General features: G+C 35.0%; 1 protein-coding gene across 2 annotated transcripts in view; it reads left to right on the top strand.

The window, feature by feature from the left end:
- RPS6KA5 (ribosomal protein S6 kinase A5) overlaps positions 1-15545 on the top strand; it is a 64937-nt gene that overhangs the window by 10679 nt on the left and 38713 nt on the right. For both annotated transcript variants that reach the window (XM_021531936.4, XM_021531934.4), the window contains exons 2-4: positions 423-494; positions 11387-11605; positions 15117-15232. In XM_021531936.4, the coding sequence (XP_021387611.1) occupies positions 423-494; positions 11387-11605; positions 15117-15232 (407 nt within the window). The remainder of the gene's footprint in view (positions 1-422; positions 495-11386; positions 11606-15116; positions 15233-15545) is intronic.

Genomic DNA, 15545 nt, shown 5'->3' with positions numbered 1-15545 from the left:
GAGCTCTGTTTGTCATCCCACACGCTATATAATCAAAAAAAAAATAAAAAATAGAGTATTCAGGGTGCTCAGGCTAAGAGGTGGCCTGACTGCTGTCTATAACTATGTGATTGGAGATTACAGACAAGGTGGAGCTGGACTCTTTTCTAAGGTGCCCAGTGATACACTGGAAGATGGTGTATACAGACTAAAGGGGCTTCAATTACTATTCTGTGATTTTACACTTTGAGCACACTGATGGCAGCAAGAAAATTGCTGTCCCTTGCTTTTCAAGTTGAATACAGTATGAAATTGGGATGTCTTCTTAGCACTGCTTATTTAATTCAGATGCTAACTTGGTTTTGCTGGGGCTGTAGTAAGATGTCAGAGTGATGTTTTGGTGTACTACATATCTGATGTGATTTTTTTTTTTTTCCCTTCAGCAAATTTGACAGGCCATGCAGAGAAAGTTGGCATTGAAAACTTTGAGCTCCTGAAAGTCCTTGGAACAGGGGGTAAGATGAACTATTTTTAAGTTAAATGTTGGAAGTATTACTCTTATGTATGACTTTGTTTCCTAGCTGAGGTTTGGGTAATTGGAGCAGTCTTTAGGAAGATAGCACTTTTGTATTGCATAGCATATTTTTTCATTTTTTTTACAGATATGCAAAATTCAAGGTCACGTGTTGTAGCACAGAACTTTTGAATATGCCCTTTTTTTGGAAAAAAGAAAACATATAGTTGGAAATTTTGGACAATTTAATATAGTTTGTGAAAAACCTAATCTATGTTAAGGCATGGTCTTGATAATTGTGTTAAGTTTTCAGAGTGTGCTTTGGAAAAAAACCAGTAATTTTAATACATTATAAATAAGATGCTCTGTTTTTTAACTAATCCATTTTAGGGTCGCTGTTGGCTCCATAACTCTGTCCTAGTCAGTTCCTAGTATTTTTTAAGGTGGATAGTGTTCATTGTTGTATTGTGGGTTTCAGCACAATGTGGGAGACTTTGAGGATGTTGTAGGATTACTGATGGTAATGAACAAAAAAATTTTGTCGTTGTCCTTTTGCCCTTTTGTCCCTTTGCTAAAGGGACACACAGCCCCATATACAGACAAAAGTAATGGGTTTTGTTCTTTTTAGGGTGTTTATGCTTTTTTATTTTTTGGTCAGTATTAAGTCAGATGCATTGTTGAGTAGATTGGAATAATCATGAATGTGGACTATCACCAAGGTCTGCAGGAGTTTTATGCTAGTTAAATGGTACTAAATTTTTGGGTGTTATCAGCCATTAATGGCTGGCAGCGAGGTTGTAATTCATATAGATTCTTTTAGAAATTAAGCTGTTAAATTACCTGAGAGGATATTTTTCTGTTTCAAAGGTAAAGTTTTTAAAATTTAAATTTAACATGCTAAAAAATTGAAACATTGCTGTTAAATTTAAATAGAGGTAGATTACAAGGAAGCTTTAATATTCATAGATAAATGTTGCATATTCCTAGGTAGAAGCAGTCGTGATTTTCTGAAATGGTCAGTGTGGATCTGAGTGGGGTTGACAAAAATGAAATTATAAACCATTATGCCTTTATGTGAGGATGTCTTTGTCTCCTGCTGTTGGAAACATTGGCTGGATTTGTAAATTTTTTGAATTTTGTCTCTTTGTTATCTTTGCCATTGGTGTGGGATCACACTAGTGTTACAGCTATTGCATTTGGAGTCCAAAGTAAGTTGGTGGTTTCATAAGGGTCAGTCTTCAAGTTCAGTCTAGTAGTCTGAGCTCATCTTGTCTTTAGGCAGTACCTCTGAAATAGCCCATCTTACTGTTAAACTCTTGCCAGTCATTCATTGCTACCTCCCATGCCTTCTTTTCTTCATGAACAGATTGACCAAATTTTTCTTGGCCTGGAATACTCTTAATTATAGCAGGTAATCGTTAGGCTTGCAGTGCAAAGCCATTCTATTCACTCAGGTCAACAGGATAATTTTTGAGTGACCCCTTTCAGAAAAGGCTACTTCAGTGGATTTACAATGGGGTTGACTCTGTGTGTGAGTAAAAAAAGAAGTCGAGTAATCATGGCTGTCTGACTTCATCCTGCTCTAGTAGACTTGCTGCTCCAGAAATGTCTTTTGTCTAATCTAATCTTTGTGTAATCTAAAAGATTGCTCAAACTTTAGGAATCCAAGGATTCCTTGGGTATCCTGGAATAGCATTTGTAGGAAGAGTGGTTGGCATTTGTTGTGGTGTTTGGGTTTTTTTTGTTTGTTTTTTTTTTCACTTTTTTGTTAGTCAGTTTTGCCCATAGCCTGAAGTTTTTGCTTCAGAAATGTAGACCATCAGGGCAGTCAAGAAGCTTTGTTCAGTCTCAAGCCTATGATAGCTAAGACTCATGCACTAGATGTGTCGGAGGTTGCTGGTGGAGCTAGTTCTCTTTACTTTCGATGTGGCAATGTTTGCTGCCACAAGGAATTGCTGAAAACAGGATTCTGAGGATGTCAGACCTCAAAGAGGTCCCTTAATTGCTTGGCCCAAGACCCAGTCAGTTATAACTGCATCACCCCTGGTGATGATTCATTCTTAAAAGCCTCCAGTAGCAGAGATTCTGCAACCTTCCTAAGATGTTCTTGCTGATGAAGTTTAATTTCCGAACTTGAGAAATATTCTGGTCATTGCTATAAGCAAATAGAGAAAAGCCATCTTTATTCTGGCAGTGAAAGCTTTATCCCAGTGTGAGCTTTTAAGTATTATTGATAGTATATAATATAACTAATGCTCAATAAAAATGCGATGCTGTTTTAAAATGCTTCACTATGGAGTTGTGCAGCATGCAGTGTTTTTAAACCAATACTTAATCGATTTAATGCAAGGGAGAATGTGTTGAAACCTCACAGTTACATTAAGTGATGACTGTAGATGCTGTTGAAACTAATTATAATATTTTAAATACAATAGTCTGCCATGAAGCAACTGGAATAACTACAGAAGATACTTAAAATGTATTAAATTAAATGATACCTTGCTCAAGGATATGTAATTGTGATAGTTTCTTTTAGACTCAGTGGTGATTCTTTTCAGGTAACGGCAATGAAGGCTTATTTAAATCCTCATTTTTAAGCTTTATGTGTTAAAAATACAAACATTTAAGATTATTAGAAATAGTATCTGTGTGTGCTGATTTTTCTCCTGTGGAAGCCATTTTTTGTCATAACTTTTTTCATTGTATGGCTTAGCATAATTTCATACTTACTATTTTCTTTATTTGAATTGCTTTCTTACATTCTTTTATCCGCTTTCTTCTAATATATACGCTCCATTGGAAGCATGCTTGTTATATTTTGCTTTTTGTATAAAATTGTATAATATAAAAATATATGCTTTCATCTTTTGAACTGAGTCTCAGTGTGAAGACAAGAAAGCAAAAATCTGAGTTGGAACCTTTTATGTTGCATTAATTGGGTAGAAATAGAAATAAACTTAATCATTAAAAAATCAGTAGCACTTTACATCAGTAAAATGAAAGACATGACACTATTAATGTGCCACTGTTCGAGAAGCTGTTAATAGTGTTGCTTTGGGAGCAAACTGTTACTGATGTGACTTCTGACTGGCTCGTGTTCTACTCAGTATATGCTTTTTGAAATTGCATAAGTCCTTTTCTCTTTCGCTTACTGTCACAGCCTTGCTAATATGGAATTTTCAGGTTTCCTGTCCATGTTCATGTTTCCAGCTTGTCCCTCCTATCTAGTTAAAGCTTTTCTCCCTGTGACAAAGAAAACTAGAGTCTATTCTATAGAAGGTTATTTTTCAGCAAAGTAATCTAATTGCTTCCCAAAGCCAGGAAAGGAACAACAGGAGAAGGTGGTTGTGTTGATTTATGCACGCCCACTTAGCTTATTTGCTTCATTCTTTGAAAATGTGTTTTTAAAATAAGAAAAACACTGTAGAGTGCATTCTGGTTCATACATTTTCCTACCAATGGATTATTCCTTTTTTTCTACTGAACTTTAATGAATGCCACTTTTGTTCACTCTTTCAGCTGTGGTTAAAAAGAGACAATAAAATTGGTTCTTGAGCATGTGCACTTACAATCCATTCTACCTTTTGAACTGCAGTCCACTAATGAAGACGAAAAATAATGAGAAACAAGAATCTAACTACCATATATGAGAGAATGTTTTATATGTGCTTGTCTGGATTAAAGTGCTCATGTGGGAAGGATATTCACCTTAGATGTGGAAGATCCTTAGGATCTGAAGGATTTATTCATATGAAGGGAACAAAATTACTGGGATGAATGTCAGATTTAAATAACCATATCAAAAATCTTGTAATACAAGAACATATGATGAAGTTTCTTTTAAGAGGTCAGAAAGTATTTTGATAAATCTAAAACACTGAAATGAAGTTAATTCTTTCAAATCATATTGAAGAAAATATTAAATATTCTCTCATAAAAAGAGGGGAAAGAAATGGGCATACTGTGCTCAGGAGAGAGAAACAAAATTAGTGTTTGTCTAAAAACAATTCCAAACTCCAATTAAATATTTTATTTCAGTTTCTGCTGAAGACAGCTAAAATGTGTACTGAATGCTAGGTGGGATGGCTAAGGGGAGACAGGGCTTGGAAATGGAAAAATGGTTTTCTGCATGAAGAACAGACTGAAAAGAGGGGGCTGTGTTCAATCTAAGAACCTGGACAAATTTGTCCTTTTCATAGACCAGAGAATTCTGAAAAAAATCTTTACATTAAATTTGAGATAAATAGCAAAGATTGTTATTGGAACTAAGGCCAGAGAGAATAGCAAAAACAGCCTTACATTTAAGAAAGAAAGGAGAAAGTAAGATGATGATCCCAGGCAGCTGTTGGTTGTTCTGACTTCATCAAACTTCAGTGGTACGCAGTACCTTTAAAACAATTTTTGAAGAAAATTATTTATCTTAATTTTTTTAATAATTAAAAACTAATGGTATCCATATCAACTGGTAGATTGTCTTGAATTTGAGTGCTGCCTTCTAAAAACTGACATTCTTTAAAAATGAACAAAAAAAAAATTAGGCATGTATTGTGTACTGTAACTATTTACTGTAGCAAATTTACCTTTGAAAAAAGATAAAAAAGAAACAAAAACAAAATGCTGATATTAAGTACATTTTAAGATGCAACTTACCCTTTCCTGTCATGTTTTGCCTTTCATATTAATCACTCACTTGTTTAATGGGAGAGGGAATTTATTCTCACAGTAAGTAATAATGTTGAAAAAAGTCCATTAATTATTCTTGCCTATCTGATATCTAAGGAAAGATGACAGAGAATGCCTTGTTTTTGACAGTTTGGTCATAGACAATTATTTAGAATGCTATTAGTTGAGGCTTGTTAAGGTTTCTGTTTGGCTTTCCCCCCCCATTTTTTAGCTGCTAGAGCTATATGCTTTTCTAACTTTGTCATATCCCAATTTTTAATTCATATGGACTGATACTAGCACAGTAAGAGTTCTGCCTCCAAATTCCTTAGGCAGATTAAATCTAAATCTAAACTGCAGAGCAAAGATGTCATTAGGAATATATTGTGCAAAAATACAATGGCATTTTTTCAAATCCTTAAATATTTTGTACCTCTGAACCTTTTCCTTTGTAATCTTGTGCTTATTCTTACACTCACACTAAAACAAGTGCTTTAATAATGAGGTGTAGTTTATATTAGCACTTGAAAAGATTCATTTAAAAATTATGGATGCAAATGTAAAGTTTTGATGAATTTAGGAGTCCACAGAAACCATCTAGTGTGCTATAAACAGTAAGAATTGTGCTCCTTTTTCTCTGTAAGAATCAGCTGATGCGATGCCTTCTAGTGCTTGCATTTGTACAGAAAGAAGCAAAGAATACTTCATATTTTTAACTCATTGTCTTTCAGCAAGCATGTATTTTATACTATTCTAATGATCTGCTGAATTGTTACTTAGAATGATATATATTAAATTATATATATTACTATGAATATAAATTATTATATACATAATTATGTTTAGGTATACTTATATGTATGCTTATATATAGTCACAATCTAGTGCTATGAATTTATATTCATGGGAAGGGTAGTAGTAAAAGGGAGGTTTTAGCACCCAATTATATTTTTCTATCTCACTAATTGAGTGCAAATTTGGTATAAATTGCTGGTGTGAAATCTCCTAGTCATCCATAAAGGCTGATAACAATTCCTTACATTTTTATTTAATTTCTCTTAAGCTGTCAGGTCAGTCTAACAAAGTTTGTGTCTGTCTATGTAGTTTTTCTATCATTTAATGTATTTTCAATGAATTTGAGGGGTGGATATTTAGTAAATTGTTTGTGTTTCATTTTGGGCATATATTACTGGCTGAGTATTTCTCCCTTGGCAGTAGATGAGATGTGCATGAGATTTTATGAGAATGAACATTAAAATGTTGCTCTTTGAGAAATTAAAACTTTACTGAAGTGCAGTTGTCAGGTGAGAATATTGCAATTAGCTCATGTGCTCTCTTTTTGCTGCCACTTAAATAAATGGCTTTTGCAGTGTTGTCTTTTAAGTAGATTTCTTGTGGTGCTATCAGAGATTCTGGTGTTGGATATATTATGAGTCATTTGATTAAAATAGTGCTACTTAAGATTTATCCTCATTAAAAATGCTGAGAATCATCATCATTCTCTCAGTCCTTTTCAGATTCCTGAAGAAACAATTTGTACCATGTCAAAGTTCTGTGTTGCAAAGTCTTTTATGGCAAAAAGAGTATAGTTTCTAGAGATTCTTACAGCTATCACACTAACCAGATAATTTTCTCTGATACTACATGAAAAGCTGTAGTAGGTTCTGCATTCTCTCACTTAAGATGCATTCTTCTACGTTTATATAAAATGTGATTAAAGATACATCTACAAAAGTAACACTCATTCTTTCACATTGTTCTTGTTGTGCCTGCTGCAGAATCACAGGTAGCCAAGTGTTACAATCATGAGACTTCTGTTCATTTTAATTTAACTTAATGTTCTCCAATATTTCTGATAAACTTCGTGTTCCCTGGTGATGAATAGCTGATGACCATTCAGTCTGGCTCAAGATCTTGTAACTGCAGTGTTGGAGAATGCACCACAAAATGCAAAATCTTGAAAGAGACTGTCCTGCATATGTCACAAAATAGAAAGATGCCACCTATTCTGACTCTGTTTGCCATTCTTGAGAGATAGATTATGAAAACTTATTTTATGAAAGTTCTTTTTGCAGATAATGAGTTCTGTAAAGAAGGGAAGCATGATTCCTTAGGGTGCAATGAGTCAGGTAAAGAACTCCTGAGAAAGAATTGTTCAGTATATGAGCAGTATCAGATCTGTATATGCATTGAAGTAGAACTCAGATGTAGGAAAAAGCTCACATGTCATTTGGTAGTTAAAAACTCTAAATTACCCATCTGGAAAAATCCAGAAAGAAATCTGGAGTTGCACTTGATGCTTATTAGGAGCTCTGTATTCTGTAGCTGTTTTAAAGGCCAAGTCAGTATGAGTGTCTCACATCACGATTGTATATGCTTGTCCAATGTATTTTCAGGTTTGAGATATTTGAGCATTCTCTTTGAGAAAGTAGTGCAAAGCTAATTACAAGGATTGGACAAAACAGTGACCTGGTTAGTTTTTCTGTCTCATGATGGCTTAAGGAGCAGCTTACAATGATGATTTCCTTAGTGAGCTTGTAGCAGCCTGCAGTTTGGGGTCTGCCTGAGCCAGAGATTCTCTTTAGAGTTTGGCAACACTTGCTGTGCTTTCCTTTCCTTCAGGGATTTATGTAATCTTTTTTAATTCATCTGCATTTTTGACAGCTGCAGTATCATGTAACAGTAGTTCCACAGCTTAACTGCATATTTGCTTGTGTGCTTTTAATGCAGATACCTAATGATTTAATTTGTTGCCTTAGATATTTTGTTTCTAAAAATAATGAAAATTTATTCTTTACTGACCATCTTAGAGTTTTAAAATTTTTTCTTCTTTAACTCTCTGTTGGAATCTTAAGTACTCTACTTTTTCAGACTAAAATGGAAGAATGTTTAGTTCCCATCATGTTTAGAGGAGTTCTTTTATACTTTCCTAATATTTTATACTTTTTTTTTTTTTTTTTTTTTTTTCCCCTGATGGGAGTAGGGTAGTTGGGGACAGAAGAGAGAAGGTACCAAAATAGTGTGCTTCATTCAAGACAGGAGCACACAAAGATTTCTACCACAGCATAAGGGACTTCTGGGCTTGTGTTGAAGGTGTGGGTACACTTGTATAATTTCTTCAGTACTTTCCTTGAAGTTTCTAACATTGTATTTGGGGTGGTCTTTGGTAACTCCTGATGCTTTTTCTCTCCTCAGTTCTAGCACTCTGTGCTATTATGATACTTCATGTGGATTATGTGTTCACTGTTTGACATTTTCTCTGCCATTTTTTTTTTTCGTCTACTTAGTATTTTGATACTGTGGTAATTTTCAGCAGTCAGCTTCAATTTCTATTGCATAATTGACTAAATGAAGCACATTTTTTTCCTCACTTGTTCATATATGACTGAATCAGGCAGGATGAATTCTTGTGGTGACTTGCTTTCTCTGAAAAAGCTGAATATTTGTTTTTAACCTTTTAACTTTTTGTCTTCTAATAGCTCTTAATTTTTTAGTGGATTCTCCTTTTTGCACCCATAACTTTTTAGTGTTTTAAAAATCTTTTTTGTAAGAAAACTTGTTAAGTAGCTTGATCTAAATAAGTCAACCATTTAATAGTTCCTTTCTCCTCATTCGCTGAGCAATAAATATTGCCATCTACAAAAGAAACACTGATTCTTTCACATAGTGTGTGTCTGCTACAGAATCACAGGATGGTTGGGGTTGGAAGGGACCACTGGAGGCCACTTAGTCCAGCCTCTGTGCTAAAGCAGGCTAACCCAGAACATGTTGCATGGAATTGTGTGCAAGTGGTTTTTTAATAGCTCCAGAGTTGAAGATTCCACAGCCTTTCCAGGTAGCCTGTTCCAGTGTTCTGTCATCTTCAAAGATGTTTGTCCTCTCATTCTTATGAAACTTCATGTTTTTCAGTTTGAGCAGGTTGCCTCTTACCCTGTTGCTGAGCACTGTTGGAAGGAGTGTGGCCCCATCCTCTTGACATCTGTCCATAAAATATTTGTTCATATTGATGAGATACCCTCTTTCTTCTCCAGGCTAAAGAGGAGAAGAAATAGGCTTCTTCTTATTTCACATAAGAAATGCTTCAATTCTCTAACCATCTTTATATCTCATTCTTCATAGAAGGATGCCAGATTGTTCAAGCATGATTGCCCCTTGGTGCATCCATGTTTGCTATTCCTATAACCTTCTTTTCCTCCACATGCGCATGTAGGTGTTCCATCACCTTTCCAGGGGTGAAGGTGAGGCTGTTTGGCCTATGGCTTCCTGGATCTTCTTTCTTGCCCTTTTAAAAGACTGGTGTGGTATTGGTTTTTCATCAGTCGTCAGGAACCTTTCCTGTTGTCCATGATGTTTCAAAGACGATGGAGAGTGGTATAGCACTAACATCTGCTAAATCCCTCAGCATTCATGAGTGAATCCCCCCAGGGCTCATGAATTTGTGGGTGTCAGGTTTGCCTAAACCTATCTTCAACCAAGGGAAAGCCCCCAGGGCCTAGGATTCCTGAGGGCCAGCCTTAGCAGTGAGTAAGAAGCAAAGGTGTTTAGTAACTTTTGGTTTTTTTTGTACCTTTTGTCACCAGGGTGCCTACTTCATTGGGCAGTGAGCCCACATTTGCCTAAGTCTTCCTTTTGCTACTGATATTCTTGAAGAAGCCCCTCTTGTCTTTGATATCCCTTACCAGATTTAATTCCAAGTGGATCTTTGCTTTCCTTGACACATAGCTGCCATACTCTGACAATATTCCTATATTCTTCCCAAGTTGCCTGACCCTTTTTCCATATTCTGTAAACTTCCTTATTCTGCCTGAGTTTTGCCAGGAGTGCTTTGCCCATCCATTCAGGCCTCCAGCACCCTTTTGCTTAATGTCTTATTGACAGGGATGGCCTGATCTTAAGCATAGAGGAAGTGCTACTCGAATATTTACCATCTCTTTTGGACCTGCCCCTACCTTCTAGAGACCTAACCTATGAGATTCCTCCAAGTAGGCCCTTGAGGATTGGTGCTAGAGTTATTTTTCCTGAAGTCCAGGGCTATAATCCTACTTACTGCCTTGCTTTTTCCATGCAGAATCCTGAACTCCACGATCTCATGGACACTGCAATCAAGGCTGCCTTCAGCCATCGCATCCCCAGCCAGTCCTTTTTTGTTTCTTAATACAAGATCCAGTAGCACATCTCTGCTTGTGGGCTTCCCCACTACCTATGTCAAAGTTATCTGTGCTCTGCAGGAACCTCCTGGGCTCCTGTGTGCCAAATTGTGATGCTCTTCTAGCAGCTGTAGGGGTGGTTATGAGAATTGTGGGCCTGTGATGGTGACGGCTATTTCCTACTGTCTGTGGAAGGCCTTACCTACTTCCTCTTACTAATTAGGTGGCCTGTAGTAAACACCCATTTTAATCTTCTACTTAATTCTTATCCATAAGTTCTTGGCTCCTCCTTCATCTACCCCTAGGCAAAGCTTGATACATTTTTGTTGCTGTTTTACATAAAGAGAACTCCACCACCTTGCCTTTCTGGCCTCTTTCCTAAAAAGTATGTAGCCATCCATGACAGTATTCCAGTTATGCAAGCTATCTCACCATATCTCTGTAATTGCAGTGAGATCATGGCCCAGCAACTGAACACTAATTCTAACCTTTACAGTTTCTACAGGTTTGCCTGGTAAAGGTATAAAATTTATTTATGTAGAATTCCCAGGAGTCCTTTTAAGTCCAGTATGAGAACCTCAGAAAGCTCCTATGTATAAAATACAGATGGGAAGAATTAATTGGCTTTTCTATGGATTTTTGTAACTTTAGTGCTATAAAACCAGTAATGAAAATATATGAGTTGTGCAAATATGAGCAGACTATTTTAAGAGCAAAAAATAGCATCTCTTACTCAGAACTCTTGCTTAATTCTAGGTATGGATGTTTTAGGTTATTACAGAGGACAAAATCATCAGCTTTTAAAATTGTTTTTAAGTACTGAAGAAGTTCAATTGCTTTTTCCACTCTTGCAGTATTCACTTATGAAGCTAATTTTTTGAAATTTTGCTCAGAAGAGGTCAATCTGAAAGAGAAAAAGTGTTTTAGTAGATTTTTAGCCTGAGTGATTACTGTCTGCCATAACAATGAGTAATTGAAAATAATAATGGCATCAGCCAGATCTGTAGTATAAGTAGGTAACTTGTGGTTTTTATCTCTCTTTTCTTTCTTTTCTTTTGGGATTTTTTTCTCCCCAATTTTTAAGCCTATGGAAAAGTATTCCTAGTGAGGAAAGTAAGCGGCCATGATGCTGGAAAACTGTATGCCATGAAAGTATTGAAGAAAGCAACAATAGTTCAAAAAGCCAAAACAACTGAGCACACAAGGACAGAGCGACAAGTCTTGGAGCACATTAGGCAATCACCGTTTTTGGTCACGTTACATTATGCCTTCCAGACAGATACAAAGCTTCATCTCATTTTAGGTGAGTACTCTTCAGGATTCAAGTTCTTATGAAAAAAAAAAAGAGCTCTTTTATCTTAATGTTTTGTAAGGTTTTTTTTATGTGGTCTAAAGTACAGTGTGTGTGGAGATTGTATGAGAAAGCATAGTAAGTAAAATACTATTCATCTTCAACAGTGTCTGTGTTTGTGGTTTTCCTGTTCTGTTCGAGCTTGAGAGTGCTACTCTGACTTTGAGAGGATAGTGGTTATCTGTGACTTACATGCAGCAAAAACTGTATATGAATATTCATCAACGACCTGGAAGCATTTGCTTTGTTAAATGTTTTGAGATAATTTGATCTTTGAGTATTGAGATACCTGCATGTATCAATTTTTGGGCATTAAGAGACAGTACAAAATCACAGATTTCTGTGCTGAAAGTGGAGCTTGTTCATAAGGTTTGGTACTACTCTAATTTTAGAAATATTTCTACCTTTTGGATTAGCAGCAAATTTTAGTGTTTGGTATATGAGACATATTTGTAAGAAAATTGCCAGCAATTTTTAAAACCTTCTTAAAACCTTTAAAATACTCTTACACAGAGTATTTTAAAAGAATTGTAAAATGAATGATTAATAAGTCTTGGTTTCATAATATGCTTCTCTAGTGAAATGTTTGAGAAAGTAAATTGTCTTTTAATTGAAATGGAAGTTTTGCATTCCTTTTTATCCATAACTTATTTTTTTTAACCTTTATTAACAGTCTGATTTACATCAAATTAGCAAATTTTTTCTTAACGTTAAATGAATATACACATCTAGCCATCAATTCTTAGAAAGGTCTTCTATGCACATACCTTAGTTTCATAGTACAGTGAAATAATAGGTAGAACTGAAATGGAGTGTTCACTAAACTCCTTTTGAAAATGAGAGTTGAAAATTGTAACTGCAAATTCCTCTGACTAGGATATCAAAGAAATAAATCAAAGATTGACACAAATAGTTAGAAATATATTGATAGCTTTGTGATTCCTTGATAGTAACTGTTAAAAATTAAGGTTTTGAAACTTATATTTGATTTAAAGTTATTGACTAACAATTTGGAAAAAAAATTGAAATATTAAGTGAGAGAAAATGTGAATATTTATTATAAATATTACGGAACCATTATTTAAGTCCAGGTATTTTTAGATCCTATAAGAAATATATATATAAAAAAAGAGGGAAACCCAAAAAAACCAAAAAAAAACCCCTCAAACCTGAGATAGATGTAGTTGCCTGAAAATAAATACATAGTAGGGGGGGAAGTTTAGGTGATAAGCATAAGTAGAAGGCTATAAAAGTCTCTTTATGAAAGAAAATTTAGTTTGATATTATATTCTCGTAAGAGTCAAAAAGGAGCAAGCCCAGTAGTCCTGAAGAACAGTGCATAGCAAGTAGTGCAGACAGGGCACGTGTCCACCATAATGCAATGTTGCGGTGATATTTGAAGCAAGAGGTTCATAGCTAAGATACAATTACAGTCTTTTGCTTTGTTTTCTTTTTTTTTTTTTTCTATCCATTCTTAGTATAACTGTTTGGGCCAGAAAGGTCTTTCTATCCTTCATTTTCAGCAGAAAGTAGGAATAATTAGTTTAAAAATTTCTTTTAATGACTTTCTGTAACAGTTAAAATTCTTCCTTAACATAATGTAAAGCTACTTTATAAATCAACGGGGCTTCACACCTTCCCTGAGGGGGGGAAAAACCCAAACTGTTTGTTACAAGTGTTTCATGTCTTATATAAGAAGTCTGCATAAATCAATTTAGTTTAGTTTTGGAATTTAAGTGTTTCAAAGGCTTCAGGATTTTTGGGGAAACGAGTATTTGTCTTGTTTTTGTACTGGGCTGAACTACCTGCCATTTTAGTTTTTAGAGGTTTGTGAATTGAAGCCTTGGTGCAATATTTAGAACAGTTCTTCATGCTGTCAGATTACACAGCTATATGAATTTAGACTGAATCAAGTAGAGACATGCAGCTGCATTTCTGCCAAATTTCTAGAAAACAGAGTTGGGAGTCGATTCCAATTTTTATGTTGGCTTTAAACTATATGGAATGAACAAAGTGTTGTATCCATGTGAGTACCATCAATTCTTTACAGAGCTTGTCACACAAGGTTAAATGTCTAATGCTTCAAAAAATAGCTAAATAAACTCCACCTGACAGGTCAGATTATACTGAAGTAACCAGGATTTTTTTTTCCTGTTGAGCCAGTGATGCAGTTGATCTCACACCAAGAATTTGAAGGCTGTTTGTTTCATTGGGCTGTGGTTAGTGTTACAATCTGGATAGAATTAAGTTTGTTGTGCCCCTCCAGTGGCAGCTTTGGTTTGGATCTGTCACAGTCCTTAGAACAATTCAATGGCAATTCAATGCTTCCCTACTACTAAATTAGCAGTTCTGGCTAGAAATATTTTAAAAATTTGTTTCTGTTACCTTTTTCTACATGATTAATTTGTTTAGAAGAAGGAAACAATTGTAAAATGGGGATTATTTACGCTTCATTAAATCTTTTTCATTTGCTTGCTGGTCTAGATAAATAATCCATCTCATATTGTTTGATTCCACTAATATTCTTTTTCAAAGAGAACTGGAGATCTGAAAAGTGGGGAGAGATCAAAATACATGTAATTTTTGTATATGCTTTTTCCTTCAAACTATTAACTTAAAATACGATCAGACCCCTTTAATGGATTTGTGTTTTATACCAACAAATCTATAGAAGCAATATTCAAAAAAATACTGGGTAAGATTTTTGGGGCATGTTCCCTGCTCTGTGTGTGTAGATCACAAACAAAATAATGGAGGCTGTGCAATTGCAAATTAATGGCTGTAATGTACACTGCTATCATAAACAACTCTACATCTAAAATATGTTTTTGTTACAGTAGAGCTCAGTTGCAATAATTTTTTTCCCCTCTCCCTTGCTGAGGGAAAAATCTTTGTGTCATAGCCTGCAAAGAATGAAAGTGTGGTTTCCATGAGGGAGTGTATGTGGAAATAATCTCCTGCAGTAAGTTTTGCAGTTTTGCCATCAAGGTTGCCCTTGTGAAGGGAAAATTTTGTAATTGTTCATAGTTGATTATTTCCCCTAATACCTGTTTTCTGAATTGCTTTTCTTCGTGTTAGTCTGCCTTGTTACCCATCAGAGTATTTCATAAGAATCTGCAAGGGTTCTGTTTGTAGGTATGATTTGTGCTTCTTTCTTTTCATATTCCTAAATAACTAAAAGACTTATTTTTGTGAAAAAAACCCTATCTTTATAATTTGGGAGTAGTTGAGGTTTATTTTGTGGTTTTGATGCTTATTCAGACATGACTCTTGTTCTTCCTTCAGTTCTCTAAGAAATAAATTGAATATTGTACAGCACTATGAAATACTAGTGAATTACAATTAAGGAAAAGCATCTTAGAATGTTTTACTAAATAGCTTACAAAGTACCTAATAATATTCCAATAAGAAAATAAAATCTTCAAAAAATGAAATTATAAGCTTCTGTGTTCTATTTTTTTAGACTATATAAATGGAGGAGAATTGTTTACTCATCTTTCACACAGAGAGAGATTCTCAGAAAATGAGGTGCAAATTTACATCGGGGAAATCGTTTTGGCACTTGAACATCTCCACAAGGTAAAATAACTTTATTCTGGTGCTGATTTTGAGAAATTATAGCTGTATTCTTTTTGTATCATATAAAGTAAATAAGGAGAACTATTGTTTTAGATTGTTCTAAATTGAAATTAACTTTATCTAGCAATGGGACATTAGTTGTATAATTAGCAATAACCCTCATTGAAGCGTCTCTCTTTGTGCACCAGATTAAGGCCACAATTTTTTGCCTGCAGGGTGAAGAGTAGTGTTGTTGACAAATGATTTGTTCATTTTTAGTAATCCTTGTGAACTGGTGTATGTTACTAAAAGTAATTTGTAGTGAACATGAACA

This window comes from Lonchura striata, chromosome 5, assembly GCF_050655825.1.
Source record: "Lonchura striata isolate lonStrDom1 chromosome 5, ASM5065582v1, whole genome shotgun sequence".
Classification (NCBI taxonomy): Eukaryota; Metazoa; Chordata; class Aves; order Passeriformes; family Estrildidae; genus Lonchura; species Lonchura striata.
This window is presented reverse-complemented; position numbering and strand designations above follow the sequence as displayed.